Source organism: Bacillus rossius, chromosome 1 (assembly GCF_032445375.1).
Source record: "Bacillus rossius redtenbacheri isolate Brsri chromosome 1, Brsri_v3, whole genome shotgun sequence".
In the NCBI taxonomy this organism is placed as follows: domain Eukaryota; kingdom Metazoa; phylum Arthropoda; class Insecta; order Phasmatodea; family Bacillidae; genus Bacillus; species Bacillus rossius.
In genome coordinates this window covers 356977674-357002386 of record NC_086330.1, presented here as the reverse complement: position 1 = coordinate 357002386, position 24713 = coordinate 356977674, and the positions used below count along the sequence as shown (strand labels likewise).

Below are 24713 nucleotides of genomic sequence, written 5' to 3'. Positions count from 1 at the left end.
TAGTCTTGACTGAGATAGACATAGGTCTTAGAGAACCAGAGTAATCCTCCATTGAACCCGAATTTCGTCTTAGTCGTGACAAGGATGGATATAGATCTCAGAGGGCGATTAATTTGTGGACAAATAAATTGGATTCTGTAATGAATTACGATTCTTATGTATTGAATACAAGAATGATTCTGGCGTTTCAATAGGTACAATGTCTTGTCTGTGAATATTGCTCTGCTTTGAAATGGAAGGATGAAACAGAAGGACTAGAGACTAGAAACTAGAGAAGAGAAGATTTTCATTTGTGACATACTTATAACCATTTAAATAAATAACTGAACATTAAAACTTATTTTTTATTCCTATATACTTGTTTCATTTTCTTTATTAGCATATTTCACCCGTGCGAAGTCTGGGCGGGTCGTTAGTATTGTATTAAAACATGGTGAAAACGGGTTAAATGTATTAGCCGTGCTAAGCATTCACCGCCAATAGCTTCTCGCAAATAAGGAGCAATGAGTTGTAGTTAGAAAAATGTTTTACAGTTTTTATGAATAAATTATTTCTTCCTTATGTTATCGTTTATTTTTGTTTAGCACTATAGACCCTCCTCCCTTTGAAAGAGGCTGAATTATAAAAAAATATCCCTTCCCTTTTTATACATTTCTCAGCCTACTTTCGTTTTCAGCTGTGTGTATGCCATTCTTTTCAAATATTTCTGTCTACTGGATGTGATGGAATACTTGAGAAATATTACAATGTGCATAAAGTGCTTCTAGAATTATTTTTTTGTAACCTAAAACGGTACCCTTCACATCGATTATACGCTGCAGAAAAGAAGAAAAAAAACAGTATCAAGACAACCATGTGACGTTTTCTGAAATGTCGACATTCTTTCGCTGGGGAGAAGATAAGATAAAATCGGTTGGCATGTTACCTGGCTGTGTTCCGTTATTTCAAAACCAAATTTGACGTGGCGGCCTAATTGGATTATTACCTGCCAAATCTGTGCAGAAAAATATTTTTTTTAGTGACACCCAATATTTTCTTTATATTTACTTGTGCATGTCTCAATTCCCTAAAATCCATTATTTTATTAAAACATTATTTATTTACACTAAATTTTAGGTATAGTAAAAAAATAAAAATTTGTATTTCATACTTTAAAAACTAGCAAATTATGTGCTTAACTCATTATATATATTTTTATTCCTCAGGAACTCTGTTTTAGGTACACATATTTACATGTAAGTATGCTAAATGGTTATAAAGCTTTAATTTTTTTATTTTCATAATACACAATCAATTATACCTAGAAAATTTGGCAAACATTTAATTTACAAGAAAGTTTCTGCCCATATAATACACGAGTTTTGACTGCATACAACAGTGCATTCATCACCCACAAGAATCGTGCTGGTCCAACCATTCAGAGTGAATGCTACGCATTAAAAAAAATACCTTTCGGCATAGCCATCAGGAGCAGGTAGATTTCGAAGTACCTATTTCATCCGGAATGCTCTGGAAACCTCTGAATTATTCTACAAACCACTGAAACCGTTCAAAAATTTAATGTAAATAGTATCCTATATGGTATCAATATTCTAAAATTAACGATTAAACCTTTTTTATAATATTGCACATAGCGAAAATTGTTTGAATATTTTAATTTTTTGTTTGGATTTTTCCCATTAATAAACTCGACCAAGATTTCCCAGTACTATAATTTATGTATCAATCTGGAAGTATTTTGTACAAAATTACGGCAGTTGTCGTTCCCATAAAAATTGTTTTATAGTATACAAAGTGTCCCACAACTCAACGTCAAGTGAAAACAGTTGATAGGCCAGTAAATTATAGTTCTCAATAAAAAAATAAAAAATAAAATAGGACTGGGTTGTATTCAATGCGACTGTTACCGAGTGGTGGACGACAGGGTTGTTACGTGCACGGGAAGCCTTTCATTTCACAGACGAGAGAGCCAAAACCCGAAGTTCCCCGAAGTTTATGTTTTTTTTCTTCCGTATCTTTAATGTAGCTATCCTAACAAAATCAACCGTTCACGATGTTTTAAAGTATTTATAATGTAGCTAACCTAATCTAATTGACCATCAGTATCCTTTTATCAACACCGCCATATTTATTTACAATGAACAAAAAAAAACCGAAGATGCACGATCAGTAGGGACACCTGTATTTCGCGAATACATTTAGTGTGAAGGTATGTCACAAAACACTGTAGCTTTTTCTTAGAGTAATGGCGAATCGTGTGCGTGCAGCAGTACGGTATCCACTTTCCCATTGGCCCCGTCAAGTGCGGGAAAACACCTCTCGCCGACCACAGCCGATAACTACAAGAAAAAAAATCTACAGCGTTTTCCGATGTACCTAGACACGAAATGTATTCGCGAAATACAGGTGTCCCTAAGTCGATCAATGCGTTCGGCTCTCTCGTCTGTGAATAAGAAGGATTCCATACGTGCCCGGAGTCCTCGCGGTGTTTGATCGGAAGCCCGCTGGTTGCAGGCGCGGCGCACAGATGGCGGAGGGGTCGCAGCGGGGCGACGACGAGTTCGGCTTCGTCCGGCGCGACTCGGGCGTGCTCGAGCGCGCCGTCCAGGGCGAAGGGCTGCGCGGCGCCGGAAGCGCAGGGGGGCCGCCGCCGCCGGAACAGGAAGCCGCCGCTTCCGGCCCCGCGGACAAGGGACGGCGCGCAGTCGCCCCCGCGCCAGCCGCAGGAACTACCAGGAGCACTGTGAGCAAGGCGACCAGCCTGCTCAAGAGGATGTCGGCGTCGCAGCAGCCCAAGGAGGACGACCAGCTGCCGCAGAGCTTCCAGGTCAGCACTTAACCGTCGTGTGGCAGTGCGGTTGCTGAATGGATGAACAACTATCTGTCGGCAGCACCACAACTGGTGCCACCGGGGTTACTTGGCATTACCACGGCTGGTGCCACCAATTAGTAGAGACCTGCAAAATTCGCGGTTTCGATGGCCTTCAGGATAGACTGCGCATACCCCTGTGCACTCGGGAAAATAACGCAAGTTCACTGGCTGCCGACTTGTAAGTCGTCTGCAGCTGGTTTGTCTGTGATTCGATCCTTCTAACTGGTTGAGATTCGTCCAGATGAACAGCAAGCCAATTTAAAAATTATCTAAGAGGTATATGTGTTTGAATTCTAGGCTATCACCGAATGAATCCGCGAATTTTGCAGGTCTCTAGCAATTAGTCGTGGTGTGGTTCAATGAATTAATATATGGATAGTTGATCTTATGGCAATACCACAATTGGTGCCGCCAATATTATTTATAGGGGTTACTGAATAAATGAATTAGTAAAAAGTCCAATGTCAGTACCATGACTGGTACCACCGATTAGTCGTGGTGTGTTTGAATGAATTAATATACAAATAATTGTTCCAATGGCAGTACCACTACTTGGTGCTACCAAAATTTGATTGTGGTTGCTGAATGACTAAATGGTCCAATGGCAGTACCATGGCTGGTACCACCAATTAGTCGTGGTGTGGTTGAATGAATTAATATATGAATAATTGGTCTAATGGCAATACCACAATTGGTGCCACCAATATTATTTATAGGGGTTAATGATTGAATAAATGGTATAATGGTCGTACCAAAACTATGGGTCACCATATTTCGCGAGGTTGTTGAATGAATGGATAAATGGTCAAATGGAAGTACCACAAGTGGTGCTACCAAAATTTCTTGGGGTTATTGAATAAATGGTCCAAATGGCAGTGCCATGCCTGGTACCACCAATTCGTCGTGGTTTGGCTGAATTAATTAATATATGGATAATTCGTCTAATGGCAGTACCACAATTTGTGCCACCAATACTATTTAAAGGGGTTACTGAATGAATTAATAATTGGTCTAATGGCAGTACCACAATTGATGCCACCAATACTATTTAAAGGGGTTACTGAATGAATTAAAAATTGGAGTAATGGCAGTACCACAATTGATGCCACCAATACTATTTAAAGGGGTTATTGAATGAATTAATAATTTATCTAATGGCAGTACCACAATTGATGCCACCAATACTATTTAAAGGGGTTACTGAATGAATTAAAAATTGGAGTAATGGCAGTACCACAATTGATGCCACCAATACTATTTAAAGGGGTTATTGAATGAATTAATAATTTATCTAATGGCAGTACCACAATTGATGCCACCAATACTATTTAAAGGGGTTACTGAATGAATTAAAAATTGGAGTAATGGCAGTACCACAATTGATGCCACCAATACTATTTAAAGGGGTTATTGAATGAATTAATAATTTATCTAATGGCAGTACCACAATTGATGCCACCAATATAATTTAAAGGGGTTACTGAATGAATTAATAGTTGGTCTAATGGCAGTACCACAATTGATGCCACCAATACTATTTAAAGAGGTTATTGAATCACTGGAATGGCAGTACCGCAAGTGATGGACGCGCAGACCGCATGTGAGGGTGTCCGCCTCGCAGGTGAAGTACCTGGGGTCGCGCGACGCCCGCGGCCTGTGGGGCATCAAGCACACGCGCCGGCCCGTCGACGCGCTGGTGGCCGCCGCCAAGGACCTGCCCCCGGGGGCGGTGCTGCCTCTGGTGCGGCTCACCGTGTCCCGGGACGGAGTCAGCCTGGGGCCGCTGGGGGCCGGGGGCGGCGGCGGAGGCGGCGCCAGGACCCACGCCATCGACACCATCTCGTACGGCGTGCAGGACCTGGTGTACACACGGGTCTTCTCCATGATCGTCGTGCGCGAGGCGAGCGCCGAGAGGAAGGTGCGTACAGTCGTATGGCTCGACAATGGACCACACAACTTCATGTCGTTTGGACACGGTCCGTATTGGTCAGTTATGTCGGGTTATATAGCCCCTTTTCTTTATGTGTAACATCTTGTAACAACCAGATTGCTCAACAATGGGCCACACATCTGCATGTCGTTGGGACACGGTCCGTATTGGTCAGTTACGTCGGGTTATAGAGCCCCTTTTCTTTATGTGTAACATCTTGTAACAACCAGATTGCTCAACAATGGGTTACACAACTTCATGTCGTTGGGACACGGTCCGTATTGGTCAGTTACGTCGGGTTATAGAGCCCCTTTTCTTTGTGTGTAACATCTTGTAACAACCAGATTGCTCAACTATGGGCCTTACAACTTCATGTCGTCGGGACACGGGAGATGCATGGCCCCTACAAGGGTGTGGCTAGTTAGACCCCTGGGTCCAGGGCCCGGGCCTGTTTGTTTCTTTAAACGTTTAACCATTATAATTTTTTTACAAAATATATAAAAAAACATATTGAATATTTTATAAGTAAATCTTAGTAACCATAATCATACCCATGTATTTACAGGTTAAAATAACACTCTAGAAATGTTATGCAATTATATTGTAGCACGTGACTATAAAATTGGGGGGGAGGGGGGGAGGGTCCCCGTCTCCGATCCTGGGTGCAGGGCCTGTAATCGAATATGGAGGGCCATATGGGGACATGTGCTGTCCGTATTTGGTCAGTTACGCCGGGTTCTTTATGTGTAACATCTTAGCTCTCGGTATACGCCATTTGGTACGAGCAGTAATCTCGCGGATGGAATGGAAGTCGCGTGAACGGAAATGTGCAACCACGGTGGTGTCATCTGAGGTAGCCTATATGGGTTCGAATAAAAGTTCACAAAGCCAAAGGTAATTTTTAAAGTATTAATAGATTAATGGAATTTAAAAAGATGGGCCATATACTTTAATCAAATTTCTTAGTCGAAAAATATGACCAAGCCGGGGGTTTCGGATTTTTTCAAGTCTTTTTTTTTCTTTCTTTTATGGGAGCTGTTTCAAATAGTTTAAAATTTACATTTTGTTTGGTGCTGCTATCTGTTCATTTTGGCGGCAAGCGACGTTTACGATTCATGCATCAAATTCTAGCGGTGGGCGCAGAAAGTGAGTGTGTGATTTGCGTTTAGAAATTTTGATACGTAATCGGAAAAACTAATATTTATTACGCTCGGAATTATTTTGAAGGATTCCACGTTAAATATCGCGTCCGAGTTTCATATTATTATACCTATATACTGGCCTCGTTCAAAGAGTGAAATAAAAAAAACCTATAATGTGTTTGAAGTAGATTTCGTGAGAACGATATCCTAAGACGAGTTAGAAAATATGTTTACAGTTTTGTTTGCATGCCACTGAGTTTGTATTACCTCACATATATTACTTAATTTATATTTAATTTTTGTTTATTAATGTTAATTTCATGTACTATAATATTTGAATAAAGGCTATGACTGTTCACTTTTCGCTAGTATGCAAAAGAAAAAATGCAGAGCATTTAATATTTAACACAACATGGCACTATCGAAAATTCTCTTTTATTTTTGTTAGATTTTTGGAGTGCCCTCTTTTTCAGTGCTCCTCGCCTGTCTGGTAACCCTCTTAATCTTGAAACCCTTGCAGCAGTGTTAATAGTCTACATCAGCGGTTTCAAATTTTTTTCAGCCAGGGAATCCTATGATCGACTTTTCTTTTGGTGGAACCCCAACTCTTTCAAAGAAAGTTATTTGACAATAACTGTGCCTGCCCTATATGACATTCGTCCTGACCCACGGAACCCCTGTGACCCTGACTTTTGGGAACGCTGGTCTACATAACAGTGTAGAGGATAGCGTTTGTCATACTAATGGGAAAAAACAAAATGGCGAATATCGTCTACGCCATGTTTGTTCCAAAAACATTTTTTTTTTGCTAATTAATTACAAGTAAATATAAAGAAAACCAAATGGCAGAAACTGTTATCTTATTTCAGCATTTAAAATAGGTACGTACTAAGTAGTAATTAAAGCTATTAGGTTAATATTAAAATATTATATTAATTTCCTTTGCTTGGTGCGCGCGTATTCCGTTTCGTACTAAAATTTCATCCTCAAGCTGTAAAAAGAAGTACCTACTAGCTAGTGATTTTGAAAGATCTAATCTCAAAAACGAGCAAATTAATTTGTTCTCATGTTCATGTTGCAAATAAACTTAGGCTAGCTTTAATAAACCCGCCTAGACTGTTGACGAGGCTAGAAAAAGACTCCATGTTTGTGTAAAATTGCAAACTAATAAATATAAACAAAAATATTTAAGTTTATATTCTTTTTTTTTAATCATGCTAAAGAAGTGCAGTTTCTAACGCACGTACATAAACACATGCAAACCTTATTTTTAAGAATATTTTTGATGTGTAACATCTCAGCTCTCGGTAAACGGCATTTGGCGGAACTAATTTCTTGAATGCGACGGAAGTGAAGTCAATGAACGGAAAGGTGTTTCCAATCTGTGGCTGATGGCGCGAACCAAAGTTTACAAAAGACAAAGAGAAACTTGAGTGAATTTGAACAAGATGGACAGTATTTAAATCAAATTCCTTGTTTAAAATCGGATCCAAAACCGGTGTTTAGTATTTTTCGGTTTTTTTTTTTTTTTTTTTCGGAGCTTAAAACTTCGTTCCGCTAATCAAATGATTTCGACGGTCGACGTAGCTGCTGCGGCAGCGAATTCTAGCGGAGGATGCGGAAACTGCGTGTGATTCGCGTTTCGAAAAGTTTGTTGAATACACAATTTGTGTAGGTGTAGATATTAATCACGCTCGGCATTATTTTAAAGATTTCTACGTTAAATTTCGTGTCCGTCATTCACATTGGAAGTGAATTTTTTTTTCGTTACCGAGGTTAGATGTTGCACTTCTCTGGCGAGTACTCGCATATATGTGAGTGAGTGTGTGTGTGTGTGTATATATATATATATCGTCGGCTTACTTCTAAAACCTCGTAACTCCATTTCAGTCAGTTTTACAGGAGAACTTCTGAGCTTTTGGAGCACGGTCTCGACTGACAAAGATACGAGGTTTTATAATTTGTGAATAGAAAAGAGACTAAGTAGAGTTGACTTACGAGGTTTTATCAGCATATGCACTATGAAAAAATGAAAACAAAATACACCAAACACATCCGGAATATAAAACTGGGAAAATCTGGACTTACGAAGTTTTAGAAGTAAGATTACTATATAGGTATAGATATATACTAGCGGACCCAACAGACGTTGTTTTGTTCAAACGTTTTAAATTTGAAAATTTACAGGAAATTTCCCTGAATATAATCGCAGCACCATCTGCCGGGTCGAACTGAAATAAAAATAAAATATTTTTGAATATTCGATAACGCGACCACAGCGCTTCCGACCGGATCCTATGTAAAACATCGAACGTTCAACAACAACATTAATTTAATTAATTAATTAATTAAAAATATTATTTATCGGCTTGAATTGTGAATCTAAACAATTTTTAAATCCACCTGAACACACAATTCAAAGTGGACCCGACAGACGGTGTCCTGTTCAAACGTTGTAAATCCAAAAATCATAATTTAAAAAAAAAACTATAAATTAAAAAATACAAAACTTCAATTTTAAATATACTTTAAAATATAATTACTATAAGTAATTTAAATTATATAAATGTTATAATTTATTTTACAAACTTATATTTTTATTTTCAAAGAGACATCAATACGTCATAAGTTGCATAGAATAAAATGAGAACCAACAATTTAAAATTGTAAGTTAAGTTGATTGTTATTGAATGCACGTCTATACATAATTAAAAGTAATGAGAAATCGTGTTAAATACTCACTTTGATACTGCACCTTACATATTTTGTACAATGTATATTTTTTATTACATTTTAATATGTAGAATAAAATGAGAACTGACATTTTAAATTTGGAGGTTAAGTTGATTGGTATTGAATTCACGTGTATACATAATTAAAATCACGAAAAATCATGTAAAATACTCACTTCTATACTGCACCTCACATATTTGCAACTATATTTTTAATTACACTTTAAAATGTTTTTTCAATAAATAATAATATAATGATCTCAATAACCAATTCTATTTTAATTTTAATGTAATAACAACAATTCATAAAATCCATCCAAAGATTAACAACAACACACAAATAAATACACAACACACATATATATATACTGTAAACCTAAACCATTCAAAGATCAAAAACAATTTATAAATAAAAAATTAATTAAATAAACATTTTCCAGTGGACCAAATTGTGAATCTAAACCATCCTCGAATCCCCGTGAACTCACACAAAAAATTTCATCAAAATCGGTCCAGCCGTCTAGGAGGAGTGACATACACACGCACACAAGAAATATATATATAAAGATATATATATATATATACATATATATAACGCATTTGTGCAGCAGCCACAATGTACTTGACAACGGACGAAAAAGTGCTAAGAAGAACAGAAAACACACAAAAACGAACCCAACGATGATACAAAAACAGATGATTCAGACAACACAAAAATAATGAAGCGATGTAAAGGGAACCCAGTGATGAAACTCAACATAGGTATATTCTGGATAACACGATGACGGCCCAGACGAACTTCCTAAGACTGTTTCTCAATGACATTTAGTGTCAACAATTCAATGGCGTATTTCCATGAACAATTTTTTTTTTTTTAAACCAATCTTCCCAACATCAAGAATCATGGAAATCACGAAAAATATATTTAATATTATAAATTATTGAAAATAAATACATTTTAAATTTAAAAATATATGTTTATACGATGCATATTTTTATTTATTTTTTGCGAAATATATAAATTAGGACTAAATATAGATTGTGTGGCTGCAAACATATTTCAACCGAATTTGACATATTTTTTAAATATTAAATTTCATCGGAACCTCTTAAGTGAGCAAAAAAATATTGACTGAATACACACACACACACAACCACACACACACACACACACACACGAGTCCTCGTGTGTGTGTATATATATATAATATTTAATTTTTATTTTTGACGTGCTTACGTCTTATAAATCGATGAACGCCGACTGCACGCACAAAAACCATGACTCATTTCACGTTCCGCCTGAGCCGAGCGTGCGAGAACCGGCCAACCACCGTGCGAGAAAATCTTCTATAATATCAAACGGGTTAAGGCAGGATTTTTTAACTAATTGTTCGTGATTATATTTAAAACAAATTATTTAAATTAAATTTTGCAATAAACTGTAAATAATGTTTGAAAATTAAAAAAGTATGCAATATTACATCAATGTTTTCTAATAACTAGAGCTCTGCAAAATTCGTGGATTCATTCGGCGATAGACTAGAATTCAAACACATATACCTCTTAGATAGTTTTTCTATTGGCTTACTGTTCATCTGGACGAATCTCAACCAATTATAAACCAAAGAAGCATCGAATCACAGACAAACCAGCTGAGACGACTTACAAGTCGGCAGCCAATGAACTTGCGTTATTTGCCCGAGTGTACAGGGGTATGTGCAGTCTATCCTGAAGGCCATCGAAACCGCGAATTTTTGCAGGTCTCTACTAATGACTAGAGACTGGAAAAATTCGCGCTTTGGATGACCTCTAGGATAGACTCCATAATCCCCCTACACACTCGGTCAAATGCCACCTGCTCATTGGCTACTGACTCGTGACACCTGTCAACTGGGACGCTTGCGATTCGATGCTTTTTTTTTGGTTGAAGGTATTCCATTGGCTCAAAGTTCTTCAGATAAACTGAGAACCGATCAGAGAAGCAATATAAAGGTACAGTAGTTTGGATTCTATCATATCGTGAAATGAATCCGCGAATTTTTCTGGTCTCTACTAATGACTAGAGACCGGAAAAATTCGCGGATTCATTCTGTGATAGGCTGAAAATCAAACATTTGTACAATTCTGCTGGTTCTGCTATTGGCTCGCGGTTTAACTGGAGCTCTCTGGGCCAATGAGAGACTATCGACCAAAGAAGCGTCGAATTACAAGCTACCCAGTGGAGACGACTCACAATTTAGTAACCAATGAACACGCGTGTTGACTTGAGAAGTGCAGAGGATAATGGAGGCTAGCCTAGAGGTAATTGAATCCGCGAATTTTTCCGGTCCCTACTAATGACGTTATCACGTAAAATCATCGTCCGTAAACCGACTTTGCAGACGTACCCCCCGCGCATTTGTGCAGCAGCAGCACCCGTTCGAGTGCCACGCCTTCGTGTGCGAGAGCCGCAGCTCCGCGCGCCGCCTGACCTACGCGCTGGCCGCCGCCTTCAACGAGTACAGCAAGGTGGTGAAGGCCGGCGGGGGCGGTTCCGCCGCCTCCTCCTCCGCCGCCGCCGCCGCCGTGCGCAGGAAGTTCGCCATCGACCTGCGCACGCCGGAGGAGATCGAGGCGGAGCTCAACTCCAGCGAGCGGCCAGACGTCGACTCGGAGGCGTGAGAAGGGCCGACGACGCGCCGACGTGCGTCCCTTTTCCGTCGAGGAGGGAGGGACCCGGGGAGGAGGGAGGGAGGGAAATCAAAAATCCTTCCCCCCCCCCCCAACAATCTCACTTGGTCAACCCAGAGATGATGACTAGAGCCACGGAATTTTCGCGCATTCATTCAGTCGCAAGCTAGAATGCAAACCTCCACACTCTCGCACTGTGTTCATGATTGGACCGCAGTCATCTGGACACGCCCCTCCTCTACGACCGTGAGCCAACGATGTCCAGCTAGGAGAAATGTAGGCGAATCAGGTAGTGCCAAATAACAATGATAAAAAAATGTTCTCGCTAAGAAAACGACCAATTGGGAAAAGTAAACGTGGGTCGAGCACACCTATAACTTTGAATTCTATCCTGAGGCCAGAGGAATCCGCGAAAATTTCCGGGACTCTAATGGTGACCATGTCATTCAACTTCCCGCGATCGGAACTCTTTTTTGAGCTCGCAGAATTTACGCTCTCGCGCGACAGTCGTCGTCGTCGTCCGAGGAGTCAGTGGATCGAGTACGGTCTGTGCCACGCAACTTGTCTCAAAAAGTAAAATGAAACGTATTTTATTTAATTGGTGAACTTTCGGGACCAAGGGCCGTGCTGGTCCCAGTATCCACTCTGAAATGGCCGCGCAGTCTTCTTTGTCGTGCACAGGACGACTAACTGTGGGATTCGGGCGGCGAACGTAACATTATGTAAATGTAGAGATGAAGGCGTGATGCAAGGCCCCTGAGTGCTTTCGAGAATCTTGCGCTAAGGCGTTTCATCTCTAAAATCCACTCCTAAAACACTCGTTTCGGCCATTTTAACTCCCCTGAAAATACAGTAAAAAAAATATACTCATCCACCCTCAGAGTACATTTAATTTTATTTTTTTTTTGTAAACTGACTCCACTCCGATATCTCGAACAGATTTTAAATAGTGTTGTTTCTTCTGAAGCGCTGCGCCAGGGTGGACGGGGTCCTTAATAAAGTTTCAACGGTAATGCCAAATGTGGACTCCAACCCGGCCAAGATCGACAGCTAGAATCCAAACCAGGAAAAATATCTGAACGCGAGCGGCTAGAATGGAGCCGCATCACAGAATGTCGGGTGAAAGGATCTTTCACTGGAAGTACCAATGGTGTATGTAAGTTTTCCTTCTGTTTGTCCTGTCGACAGTGTGTTTGAACGGCTTCACGTGATCGTCAGAGTTCGTAAAAAAAAAACCACGCGATGTTTCGCATGCGACAGTTAGGAAATGGGTACTCCTGGTACTTTCTTTAGAGAACTGTCAAATTTGAGACGGGTTACGTAACACAGACGATATAGGTATACAACTCTGAGGAGAGGAGTAAATATTAGCGGTTTCATTTCACGATGTATTAAAATTTAAGCACGCCTAGTGTAACCTTTAAGCCGGCGGAGAAATCCTTCAGTGGAAGCGAGTTCCGAAACACAGTCGCCGTTGTCATGACGTCACACAAGCCAGCAGCTACAAGCACGAGTTAGGTACACTTTTAAAAAAATTTCATCTCGATTTACTAAGACCTCTGGTTGCAAAGTATCCAGGGATTCTTCGTTCACTTACTTTAAACATTAATGCACAAGGAAAAAAAATCTTCGTGAGTAAGTGAAACCATAAAACAACTGTTTAAGACTACTGCAAAAAAACACAATCGTTTCTTCAACGTGTGTGTTTATCCTGTTGGTACCGATGAACGTAATACGCGAGGGTCAAAACACGGTGTTGTGTCTACAAATATTCATTCATCTGAAATTAAGAACAACGCTTAGTTTATTTGTAGTGAATTCTTCATTGGTAGGGACTTGAAAAATTCGCGGGTTCAATGACCTCCAGGATGAACTCCATAGTTCTACGTACACTTTGTCAAATGCCACTCACTCGTTGGCTGCTGTCTTGTGAGACGTCCCAACGTAGCAGCCGGTGATTCAATAAAGCTTTGGTTGGGCGTTTCTCATTGGCCCAGAGTCATCCAGGTGAGTTGTGAGCCAATAGCAGAGGCAGCACTGAGGTATAACTATTTGTATTTTAGCCTATCGCGAAATGATTTCGCGATTTTTTCCGGTTTCTATTCATTGGAAAGTACATAAATTTACTGTGATTTCTAACAGTGTGCGTACGCAAAAGTACCCCTTGGTCTGTCCTGGAGGTGATCGAACCCGCGATGTTTTCTTTGCTTCTAACCGCCCAGTGCCCTCGCTAACACGGAAAGGCGTGACGTATAACTACGAACTGGGTGACGACACACCTACGAGCATAGAAGAACTTTACACTCGCCGGGTCCCAGGATTTAACGTCAAGGCGACAACAACTCATGGCATAATTATAACGGTTCTCAATCAAAACACACAAAAAAAAAAGCCTAAACACAAGTCATTCGCTGTTTTTTTTTTATTATTTTTTTTAGAAATTTTTGATATGTATCTTTACCCTGACAAAATTATTAGGTCCTCTAACTACAAATTTTCATATAATACCATTCTAAATTTTGCAATGCTATACTGAATAATCCTTCTAGTGATAACTAGAGACCGGAAAAATTCGCGAATTCATTTCGCGATAGGCTAAAATACAAATAGTTATACCTCAGTGCTGCCTCTGCTATTGGCTCACAACTCACCTGGGTGACTCTGGGCCAATGAGAAACGCCCGACCAAAGCTTTATCGAATCACAGGCTGCTACGTTTCGGCGTCTCACAAGACAACAGCCAATGAGTGGGTGACATTTGACCGAGTGTAGGTAGAACTATGGAGTTCATCCTGCAGGTCATTGAACCCGCGAATTTTTCCGGTACCTAGTGATAACCATTAAAATTAAATTAAATATGCTATACTTTAGAAAAATGCACAACTTATGCTGAAACAAAATTTTCATCGGATAGCTTAGACTATTCATTCTGTAACAATATGTGCTATTCTAACTTGGAAAGTTATACTAAAAGATGGTCATTTAATTTCTTTAAAAAAAAACGTACAAGTACTTTTATTATATTTTAAAGATGCGTTCAGTATTGTATCGTTTTAAAATCTTCCTGTGGAAATTTGTAGTCAGATTTTCTAATAATTTGATTCAGATTTGATTGATCTGATAATTTGATGCCTGTAACTCGAAAATCTAAACAAGAAAAAAGATCGTATTCATGAACCGTCATTAACTGGCCTATCATCATTTCCCTGCGTGAAGTTTATTTCCGGGAAATTCTTCATATACCAAGCGTGCAAGCTGTGCAGAAGAATATTGTGGTGACCAGCATAAAGGTGGACTCTCATTTATCCGTACGTGTCCGTACGTCCGTCCGTACCCGTCCGTCCGCCACCCGTCCGTATTCGTCCATACTTCAAAAATTCGAGCGATTCACAATGATCTGCTAGTGCGTCAAATACCTTTCCATTTTCATATTTCCAGGGGAAATAGTGGAGAAAACGTTATCTTGTACTGGTGGATTAGGTTGACAATCATGAAATGCATGTACTTATAAATCATCAAACTCAATTTTTTTTTCACTCTGATATTTATTTATACATTTTTCAGTTTTAAAATACGTACTTAATCACACTCTATGTATAGGTCAATTTTTGTGTCAAACATCAAACTTTAAAATGTATTTAAAGAACGTAAATTGAAAACATTTAATGGTAGCAGCTATAAAAAAATAAACCTTTTAAGATAGTAAAGATTGCCGGCTTTTTGGAGGTTACAATTTCAACCGCCTATCCGTCGAAAGTTAATGTTTGGTAAGATTTCGACTGATGGACGGCTGGAATTTTTCCGGCCTTTTGATTGACTTGACGTCGTGTAATTGACGGACGGATGGGAAACAGACGGATGCGATGGATCATTGCGAGTCCAGCTTAAAGCAAGTTTTTTTTATTGCTGTTATAACTGCTAAAAAAAATTTGTCATGGCGGAAAAATCTTGCACGACTTTGAGGTTATGCATGTCCGATTTTCAACGATACGCTGAAGAAAATTCTTTAATGAAACAAGTTTAAAAAAAATGTTAAACATTATTTCCTGAAAACATCCAATGCAGAAACAAATATATAATATATGCCTGCTGAGTTTCACGAAAACAAAATTTCGCATACTTTCGCAACCCAAGTTTCATGAAATAAGTAATTATGGTTTCATGCAATACAGTTTCGTAAGTTCTTTTTACATGGAAATTTCAAGTTCCATTTGGAACCATTGACATTTTAAAATAAATATTATAATTTGTGAATTTTTTAGTTCTTTCTTCTTTCGTTGAGGATTACAAAAAATATATATTTGTTTTATCTTTGAGTCATTCTGTAAAAATATTGTAATCTATTCTCATAGACACTTAATTCCTTTGCAACTACATAACTTGTATTATATCTGTCAATAATAAAAGGATGAATTCAGTAAATTGTATGTAATATTATTTCGCAGGCACCAATACAGGATTAGCGGTTCCTCTTCTTTGTTGGACGACATTGTTTTAATATATTTTTAGTTTTATTGGTGTGCGATAGACTTAAAACTAATATTTGTTTCACTAAATCTGTTTCTTCAGTGTGCGGCCCGCCTAAATGATGTTTCACACACACAGTGCACTTTGTTAAGTCCTGCGCCAAATTATTGGCAAATAGTCAACAATTTCAACAAAAGTTTGATTGTGTTGGTTGGAGTACCATGTGCAAAATAAGCGCATGTGTCAATGTTCACAACTGACATTGACAGTTCTGATAGCAAAGCTTAGCCAATGATTGACTTTAACCAGCATTTCCATTTTCCCTGATGTTACTTTTTTATTGTAATCATGTGGGTAGTTATAGGTCACTTAACTACGTCCTAAGTGATACCAAAACATCTGAAAACAGTGTAAATTTTTTTATTTAATTTTATTTTTAAGACGTGTTTAACAGGTTTGATATTTTGTTGTAGAGTTATAATAAATAATATTAACAGAAACTAGAAACATGTAGGGGTCTATATATTTTTTTAATCACATTAAGAATCCACCTTTAGGAAAAAAACCACATTATAAACGCTCACTGATAAAAAAAATTTTGCTGAAGTTATATTTTCAATGGCGCAAATAATGGTTGTAAGTGTGTGTACCTTATGCATATGTTTTTATATTTGATAGTTGCTTGTCTGTTTTATGCGTACGTATGTTTGCATGATGTTTATGATGAAAAAAAGTGTTTAAAGAAAATGCGTTTAGTTAAAAAAATGTGAAGCGTGTGAGTTAATTAACTAAGCACTGGAATTTAAATTAGCGGGACACTGTGCTGTGAATATTGACTTATGTATTGATATATAATAAAATATCCATGTATCTAAATTCTTTATTACGTGTGTGCGTATTGTTTTGCAATTTATGTGTGATTTTATTTACTTGTTAGCTGTAGTTTGTAAGGTTTTATGCTGTAAATATAAGTGTGTTTTGTTTCAGTATGTGTTCTGACGCCCTTTATCTACATCTACCTTTCCATAAATGCTAGAAAATACTCAACCACTTCGTAAAACTACTTTTTGAGCGATTGAAAAAAAATATGAAAACAAAAAAAGATATAAATTACATTCATGTATTTTGAATTTTGTTAATTTTTTTAGCGCATTCGCTATACTTAATTTTTTTAGCGCATTCGCTATACTTAATTTTTTTTTTTTTTACCTTTGCGTTTTAACCACCAGTACAAGTAAAGTTTATAAACAGCATTACCATGAACTGGTTTCTTTTCAGGTAATTCATAACGATCTGTTTTTATTGCCGATATTTACTTAGTATGTACAATTTTACAATTGACAACTCTTAAATTAAGATATTAATTTCTCTAGATATTTTGTATCTTTTTTAAACTTTGTTGTTCGTATAAAATTTTTTTTCATAAACTGAGTCAATCGCCTTGGATTTATACAACGCAATATATAATTTTTAAGTTACAAAAATATTATTTTATAGTTTGCCATTACGTCTACATAAGTGTTAATTGTGTGTTAACGTGCCTTTCTTAGGTGCAAAAAAAAAATGTGACGCAGGAGTATTTTAAGATACATTATTAGCAATTGCGATACTGGTATTTGACGACCCCAAGTTACATTTTACAAAACTTTGAATTTTCTAAGTGATCTCTTTTAATATTTAGTATCCCGCCGTAGTTATTAATTATATATACTAGTGAAAGACCACTTTCGCTAATCTTCTGAGATTCCGAGATTTCTCATGATATAATTATACTAGTTCTCAGATATAATTTTTATGTAGCAACTAATTAGATCCATGTAATCATATGTTTCAAAATTTTGCAAATAATTGAGTTGAAATATGTCGGTTCTCAAATTAACAAAATTTTATATCTTAAATAGCTTTACATATCGATAGCTGATTTAAAAATATTAATTATTATTTTTTAATGTATTTTGAAATCTCTAAAAACGATCAATTTTTCTGTAGCTTAAAACAGCGCCAATTACGTTATGCATGACCACGCCTTAAATGACACTTTTTTTAATTTTGCAGCGAGCTCCAATTATTTCAAATTTCCTCCTAACAGGTGAAGTACGATAGCGCACCACATCCGCCTAAAGTTAGGTAACCAACAACTATTGCGTGTGTCTCGGGTTGCTCGCCCGCCTGCCTACAAGTCTGCCACACGTTTACCCCCGCAGTTATGCAACTGGCTATACCTGCCTCAGTCGCGGGTCACGTACCTTCCAGGAGTCAGCTGCGTCTTGCTCGTCGACTCAGCCGTCCAACGAGGATCCAGGCGGGGAAAATTACTTTCTTCAGCAAGCAGAGTTACTGCAAGATGCGCCTTGGAGATTAAGGTGGGATTGTAACTACTGTGGGAGCTCTTCTCATTACCCTGCGAGCTTTTATTATTAATGTGTGAGCTTTTCTTACTACTGTGTGAATTTTTCTTACTACTCTATAAGCGCTTCTCACTACTGTTCTAGTTCTCTATAGTTTATGATCTCTTCTAACTACTGTGCGATCTCTTCTCACTATTGTGCGAATTTTATCATTACTTGGCTAGCTCTTCTTATTTCTGGGTGAGCTTTATCTACAACTGTATGAGCACGTCTCACTACCGTTTGAGCTTTTCTTATTATTGTGCTAGCTCTTCTTAATACTGTGTAAGCTACATCCTACTACTGTGTGAGCTTTTCCTACTACTACGCTATGAATCTTTTCTGATTACTTTGCAAGCTCTTTTTTATTACTGTGCGATATTTTTACTAATTTGCTAGCCCTTCTCACTACTGTGCGAACTCCTGTCACTACTGTGCGAGCTCTTCCCCAGTGCGGATGTGTTTTGTGTGAGCTCCGTTGAAAGTGTGCCTAAGGTAACAATTGTTTGTTCGCCCTTACTTCAATTATGTAAAAGGGCAAAACGTATGCCCCGTAATAAGTACATGTGTTCGGTATGCAGTAAGGCTTTATTTTAATAAATAAAAAAAATATTTTTTGTTCAAGAGTTTGTGGGGTATGTATTCATGAGATGTGTGTAGTAGAAAATAGTAATTTTATCGCTTATTGATGAACATATTTATGTGTAAGGAGTTCTAATACAGCAAATATGTTTTGTTCACCTATACAGAATAAAAGTTAAGAGTCCTTCACTGTGACACAGAGTAAATAATGTTCTGGTTCTACCTGTTCTGTCTCGTGTGTCATTTACCTTAATGACCTCACTGACGACGTGACTTTAAACCCTTAAATACTTAAATATATATTTATTTATTAGGCCTGTGCGAAGCATCGACTAAGCGAATCAATCGAAGCTGTTTTTAATACTCGATTTGACTTCGTCGGGAAATTTTATTTGAAACTTCGGTTGTGATGCTAAGTTTCGAGTCCAATGTAAAGCTTTGCATTTGTTGCAAAGATTCAAAACATTGGAAGCCTAAGATTTGTTTATAAAAATATATATATTTGTATTTCGCATTAGTAAAGTTGGTTACTTAAAAGAAATTAAAAGGTGGCACTCCGTTTGTTTTCATGAATGCACAATATTAATAATATGCAGGGTTATTTTAAACCTGTATTGAATAATTTTATACATAGGACCCAATTGGTTAATCTCTTGATCAGTTCTAAAATAATGTTTTAAAAAATTGTTATTTTTTACTTTAATTCTGTATTTTATAAAATACGTGTAATACAGCTTCGCCGAGGACAATAGTTGCAATTCGATTCGACTACACGAAAATTTTAAACATTCGATTTGATATTTGCTTCGCATCAATAAACTAATATACACACAGGCCTAATATTTATATAGTAAATATATAAATAAATGCTTGAATACTTAAAGAAATTAATTTGGTTTTCATTTTGTTTTAGACGTTTGGCCCCAATCGCTTATCAGTCCTTTGAAGTGTGGGTGTTACATAGGGTACTACTGCATATGTAGGAGTTGAACCAGCATTTTCTGTGGTTTACAATAAAACTTAAGGAAAAAGTGATACTATTCTTAAGTTCCAAAATGTGAATCTGACATTCACTCACAATAGACAGTCAAAAAACAAATCCAGTTTTTTTAAAGTAAATGTAATTTCACAATACATGTATTACATAATTTATTTATTACATATACAACATCTGCCAGTTACATATAATTTTTGTTTTATTTATAAGTTTTTTTTAAACGACAAAGCACAGAACATCATTCACAATATTTACAGATTTTTGAGTATATCTTTACTTGGCATCTTTACACAAAATAATTCATTGTAATATAAACTCATTCTTTCTTTCCGTTGAAGTCTTGGCCGGTTCGGTGTATACTTTTCTTGGCGTTGAACAATTTTTTATTCGTTTAAATCGGCTATTAATTTCCATCTCTCTACAGAGAAAATGCATACAAAGCTTTGTTACTTATATTATGCATGATTCGAAGGTAAGATTATAATGAGATTAGTGCACTCAATGTTAAAATTTTAAATTTTATATTAATGTTTATTTTTTAAATATTTTTTATATTTTTTTTTGGCATTGTAAGGCATGCATGAATACCTTTTTACAGTCTAACAGGCTTCATTCTGGAATTGACGGAAAGGGGGCGGGGATAAAAGACTGTTTGACGCGGGAACTTTTATGTCAAAAATTGTCACGTTAATTTTACTATAAACACTGGTTAAGAAAAATAACCAAGATTTATTCTTAAGTCTACGTAAGTGTTGCGTGAAATTAACAAGTTCTGGGTTTACTCATTCCGAACACGGACTCACCAAAATAATCTTGGTGTGACAACAAAAGCACCTTCAATATATATATATATATATATATATATATATATATATATATAAGTCTACAGCGACTGTTGACACTGTACACCGAAGTCAGGACACGTCATTAGCTTCCATTCTTAGTTGCCTGAAAACTACACACAGATCTTCGTTTGGAAACTGGGTGAATTTTCAATGATATCCAAGAAAGTGTGTCGAATTCGACGATAGCCCAAAACCAGGTTATACGCAGCGGTTGTCTGTTCTGAAGTCGAAAGCCAATTGGTTGGCAATCGTACATCAAAAATAAAATCCTTAGCTCTGTGAAGGCTAATACATGCTATAAATTAGTTGAAATGCTGGGAAGAATCGCAAAGATGCCAACGTTCAGTGAATATTAGAATTTTGACTTCAAGAATTGTGGACACCATTACATCTTACATACCTCCATGGTCCTATGCCATGTAGGAAAAAAATAAAAGAAAAGGAAAAAAAGACAGAAGCTGTGTTGGGAAGGGTGTATGCCATTTGTCCGAATGTCACTCGGACAAGTGGCCGTTCGAACAAGAGGAGCTCGGAGAAGTGGTTATTCGGACAAGTGGACATTCGGACAGATGGCAGGCCTCCTGTTTGTGAAGCCGTGGTGACGTGTTTGGGGTTGCTGGGGAGGGGCGAGTAATAAATAAAGAGAGTTTCGGGCCAGGCTCGCTGGAGGAGGGACGCTCAGAGCGTCTGCGGCGGCTCCGTGAGGCCAGGGGCGTCCACGGAGGGCGCCGCGGTCTGCCCGAAGTTGAGGTTGAGGTCGTAGTACTGCGGCGACTCCTCGCAGGCCACCGAGTCCTCGGGCCGGCTGCAGGTGAAGCTCTCCTGCGCGAACGGGAGTGACATCCGTGTACACGTGTGTGCACTTGCACGACAAACAGCACTCCGTCACCATGAGCCATACCGGGTTCCCCGGGCTTCGTGTTGTCCCAGCACCTCAAATAGTTAAAACTTGTTTGTAAACCTCTCCATAGATAGCTTTGCAGTATTAACTACGCACGTTAATAAGAATAATATTATTGAATGAAACATCAATTCAAATACAAAATTATGTTGTCAAACGTCTTAAGAAATTCCCAGTATTTATCTCACAAAAAGTATTTTCATGTATGCAAAAATAACCATAGCCATGTGTTGTACGAAGTTACAATATATTTCTTGTGGTGTTGAAAACAAATTTCTTGGCAACTGGTTTCCAAAAGAAAACAGGAAAAAAATACATTTTTTTGTGCAAGACGAACACACGCATGGTCGGTTGAAGGCGGACAGATGATAGATGTACGAATGGATTTACTCACGGTAAAAAAATAAATGTATTCTGTAGTATTTTTTTTTTGTAAAAGTACAAATTTTTTAAAAGTTACAAAAAAATTTACGTTTATACGTCTTATAAATCGGGATGCTGGTTCTGCAAAGTGGAGTGTAAAAAATGTAGGATAGATTTTGAAATGTTATAAAATACTAATCGGGCGTAGTCTACTTGAGTAACGCATTAATTAATAATACAGACAAAAAGTTTTTTTTTTTGTAAAATTATAGGTCACTAGGAGTAATAGACAAGTTTCTCGAACGTTCGATTCCGGATGACTAATATACTTTGAGGGAGATATTGGACAAACGCGTTAACCAATTTGAATAAAATATAATTATTTTTGTGCAAAATCTAGTGATATAATTTAAACATATTTTTTTAGTTAAAAAACGTCAACGATCTAACAGCTTGTGAGGCAAAATCACGAAAAATAGTGCGAAAAATTACAACAAGGCATATGGCGAATTTATACAAATGAAATTGCAATAAACTAAGATTATAATAAACTTAGAAGAGTAAATATATCTATATTTTTAAGAAGAACCATAGTTCAACATTTTTACTTGTACGTTAACAAAAAAAATTATAATGGTAGATATGCATTAACAGCCTCTTTCCAAACTATAACACGAATTTTTACCTGTTTGATGAACTCGTTTTCAATCTGATTGTACTTTAATGGGAGGATCATAAATAATCGTAAGTGGTACGAGGTGGCGCAGAGCTAAGACACTTGGCTCGCTACCTAGAGGCCCCGAGTTAGAATCTCAGGTTGTATTTCTGTTTACCGTGATTCCGTGAAATCACTTCTTGTTATTTTCCGATGTCCCTGACTAAACATTTTTTTAACGACACACGCCATTGCTGTTTTTCAATAAATTTCACAAAGAAGCCACAAGAATGTATAAGATATGTGAATACATAAACACACAGAAAAAACAATGTTAAATCAGCCGATTTAAAATGTTAGATGAATAGACAGCACACAGAATTCTGTGGAATAAATTAATAAAAAAACTAATACGGCATAGACGAAAACAGTGAGTGGGCTGACAACAACGAGACAGGTGTAAAAATAACAGAGAATTAAAACAAAACAAAAAAACAACATTGGACAACACGGCGACAAACAGAGGAACCCAAAGATGATAAAGAAGAACTCGTTCTTTTAGACTGTGCGTTGTCCAGATTATCTGTTTAGTATTAACGTTAACTTCCTCTGTTTGTAGTTGTGTTGTCCAAGGATGTTGTTCTTTTGTATTTACCGTTCTTGTTGAAACTGTTAACTCGTTGTCAGTCCACTGTGTTCGTCTGCGCTGTGATATTGTTCTGACTAATAATTTCTTCCACGGAATTCTCTGCTTTGTCTTTGCCCCACTGTCCGCAAATCTTGCGGTAAGCCTTGACGCGGGAGCCAGTGCGCCGCGCGATTAGTCCACCCGCCTCACAGCGGCGTCGTGAGGGAGAGGGAGGTGTAGGCGCTGGCCCGGTACCTCTATTCACTGGCGGCTAACTTCTTCGAAGAAGGCATCGAGAAGCTTGTGTTACGATATGACAAATGCCTCGATCATTTTGGCAATCATGTAGTAAAAAAAGTAAAACCTACTGTACTTATGGTGGTAATTTTATTAGGTTATGTAAATTTGTTTCTTTAATATACATAGCCCATCGGAGGTTGAAAAAAAAATAAAACAGCCCTCCTACATGTCGAATTTTCCGGGGGAGCACTCCTAAACCTCCCTTCACGGAGGCTCTGCCCCACAGAAGCCTAGGGCCGCCACTGGTGGAAGGGAGGATAGGGGGGTTGGGTATAGTCCACGCGCGACAGAACTGAAACTTCATGTTTATTATATTGTTAGGTGTAGGAAAGTATGCAAGTATGCACTTGTGCAAATGTGAAGGTATGCAAGTATGCACTTGTGCAAATGTGAAGGTATGCAAGTATGCACAAGTGTAAGATGAAAGTATGCAAATAAGCACGTGTGCAAATGTAAAGTATGCAAGTGTGCAAGCATACAAGTGTGCATGCGTCATTTCTAACTCTCCCCTGCCTTCTCTTGTTCTACCGGTTCTCACACCAAGTACCTAACTAACTATTCTCCCCCCCCCCCCCTGTTCAACCGCCACGTGCATAACTATTTTCCTCCTCTCCCGGTTCCCCCAACACGTGCCTAACTATTTTCCTCCTCTCCCTGTTCTCCCACCACGTACCTAACTATTTTCCTCCTCTCCCGGTTCCCCCAACACGTGCCTAACTATTTTCCTCCTCTCCCGGTTCCCCCACCACGTGCCTAACTATTTTCCTCCTCTCCCGGTTCCCCCACCACGTGCCTAACTATTTTCCTCCTCTCCCGGTTCCCCCAACACGTGCCTAACTATTTTCCTCCTCTCCCTGTTCTCCCAACACGTGCCTAACTATTTTCCTCCTCTCCCGGTTCCCCCAACACGTGCCTAACTATTTTCCTCCTCTCCCTGTTCTCCCAACACGTGCCTAACTATTTTCCTCCTCTCCCTGTTCTCCCAACACGTGCCTAACTATTTTCCTCCTCTCCCGGTTCCCCCAACACGTGCCTAACTATTTTCCTCCTCTCCCGGTTCCCCCAACACGTGCCTAACTATTTTCCTCCTCTCCCTGTTCTCCCACCACGTACCTAACTATTTTCCTCCTCTCCCGGTTCCCCCACCACGTGCCTAACTATTTTCCTCCTCTCCCGGTTCCCCCAACACGTGCCTAACTATTTTCCTCCTCTCCCGGTTCCCCCAACACGTGCCTAACTATTT

At 38.2% G+C, this 24713-nt stretch overlaps 2 protein-coding genes across 4 annotated transcripts in view; one reads left to right on the top strand and one right to left on the bottom strand.

Annotated features, from left to right (window-relative positions):
• Nucleotides 1-16801, top strand: part of LOC134528283 (uncharacterized) — a 316931-nt gene extending 300130 nt beyond the window's left edge. For 2 of the 3 annotated variants that reach the window (XM_063361777.1, XM_063361776.1), the window contains exons 2-4: nucleotides 2515-2827; nucleotides 4494-4790; nucleotides 11083-16801. In XM_063361777.1, the coding sequence (XP_063217847.1) occupies nucleotides 2528-2827; nucleotides 4494-4790; nucleotides 11083-11337 (852 nt within the window). In that variant the 5' untranslated portion in view covers nucleotides 2515-2527 and the 3' untranslated portion in view covers nucleotides 11338-16801. The remainder of the gene's footprint in view (nucleotides 1-2514; nucleotides 2828-4493; nucleotides 4791-11082) is intronic. The other variant, XM_063361778.1, reaches the window with a different exon arrangement.
• Nucleotides 16802-19958: 3157 nt separating this feature from the next.
• LOC134530479 (U-scoloptoxin(01)-Cw1a-like) overlaps nucleotides 19959-24713 on the bottom strand; it is a 40428-nt gene continuing 35673 nt past the window's right edge. Inside the window, exon 5 of the mRNA XM_063365318.1 lies at nucleotides 19959-21445. Within this exon, the coding sequence (XP_063221388.1) occupies nucleotides 21302-21445 (144 nt within the window). The 3' untranslated portion in view covers nucleotides 19959-21301. The remainder of the gene's footprint in view (nucleotides 21446-24713) is intronic.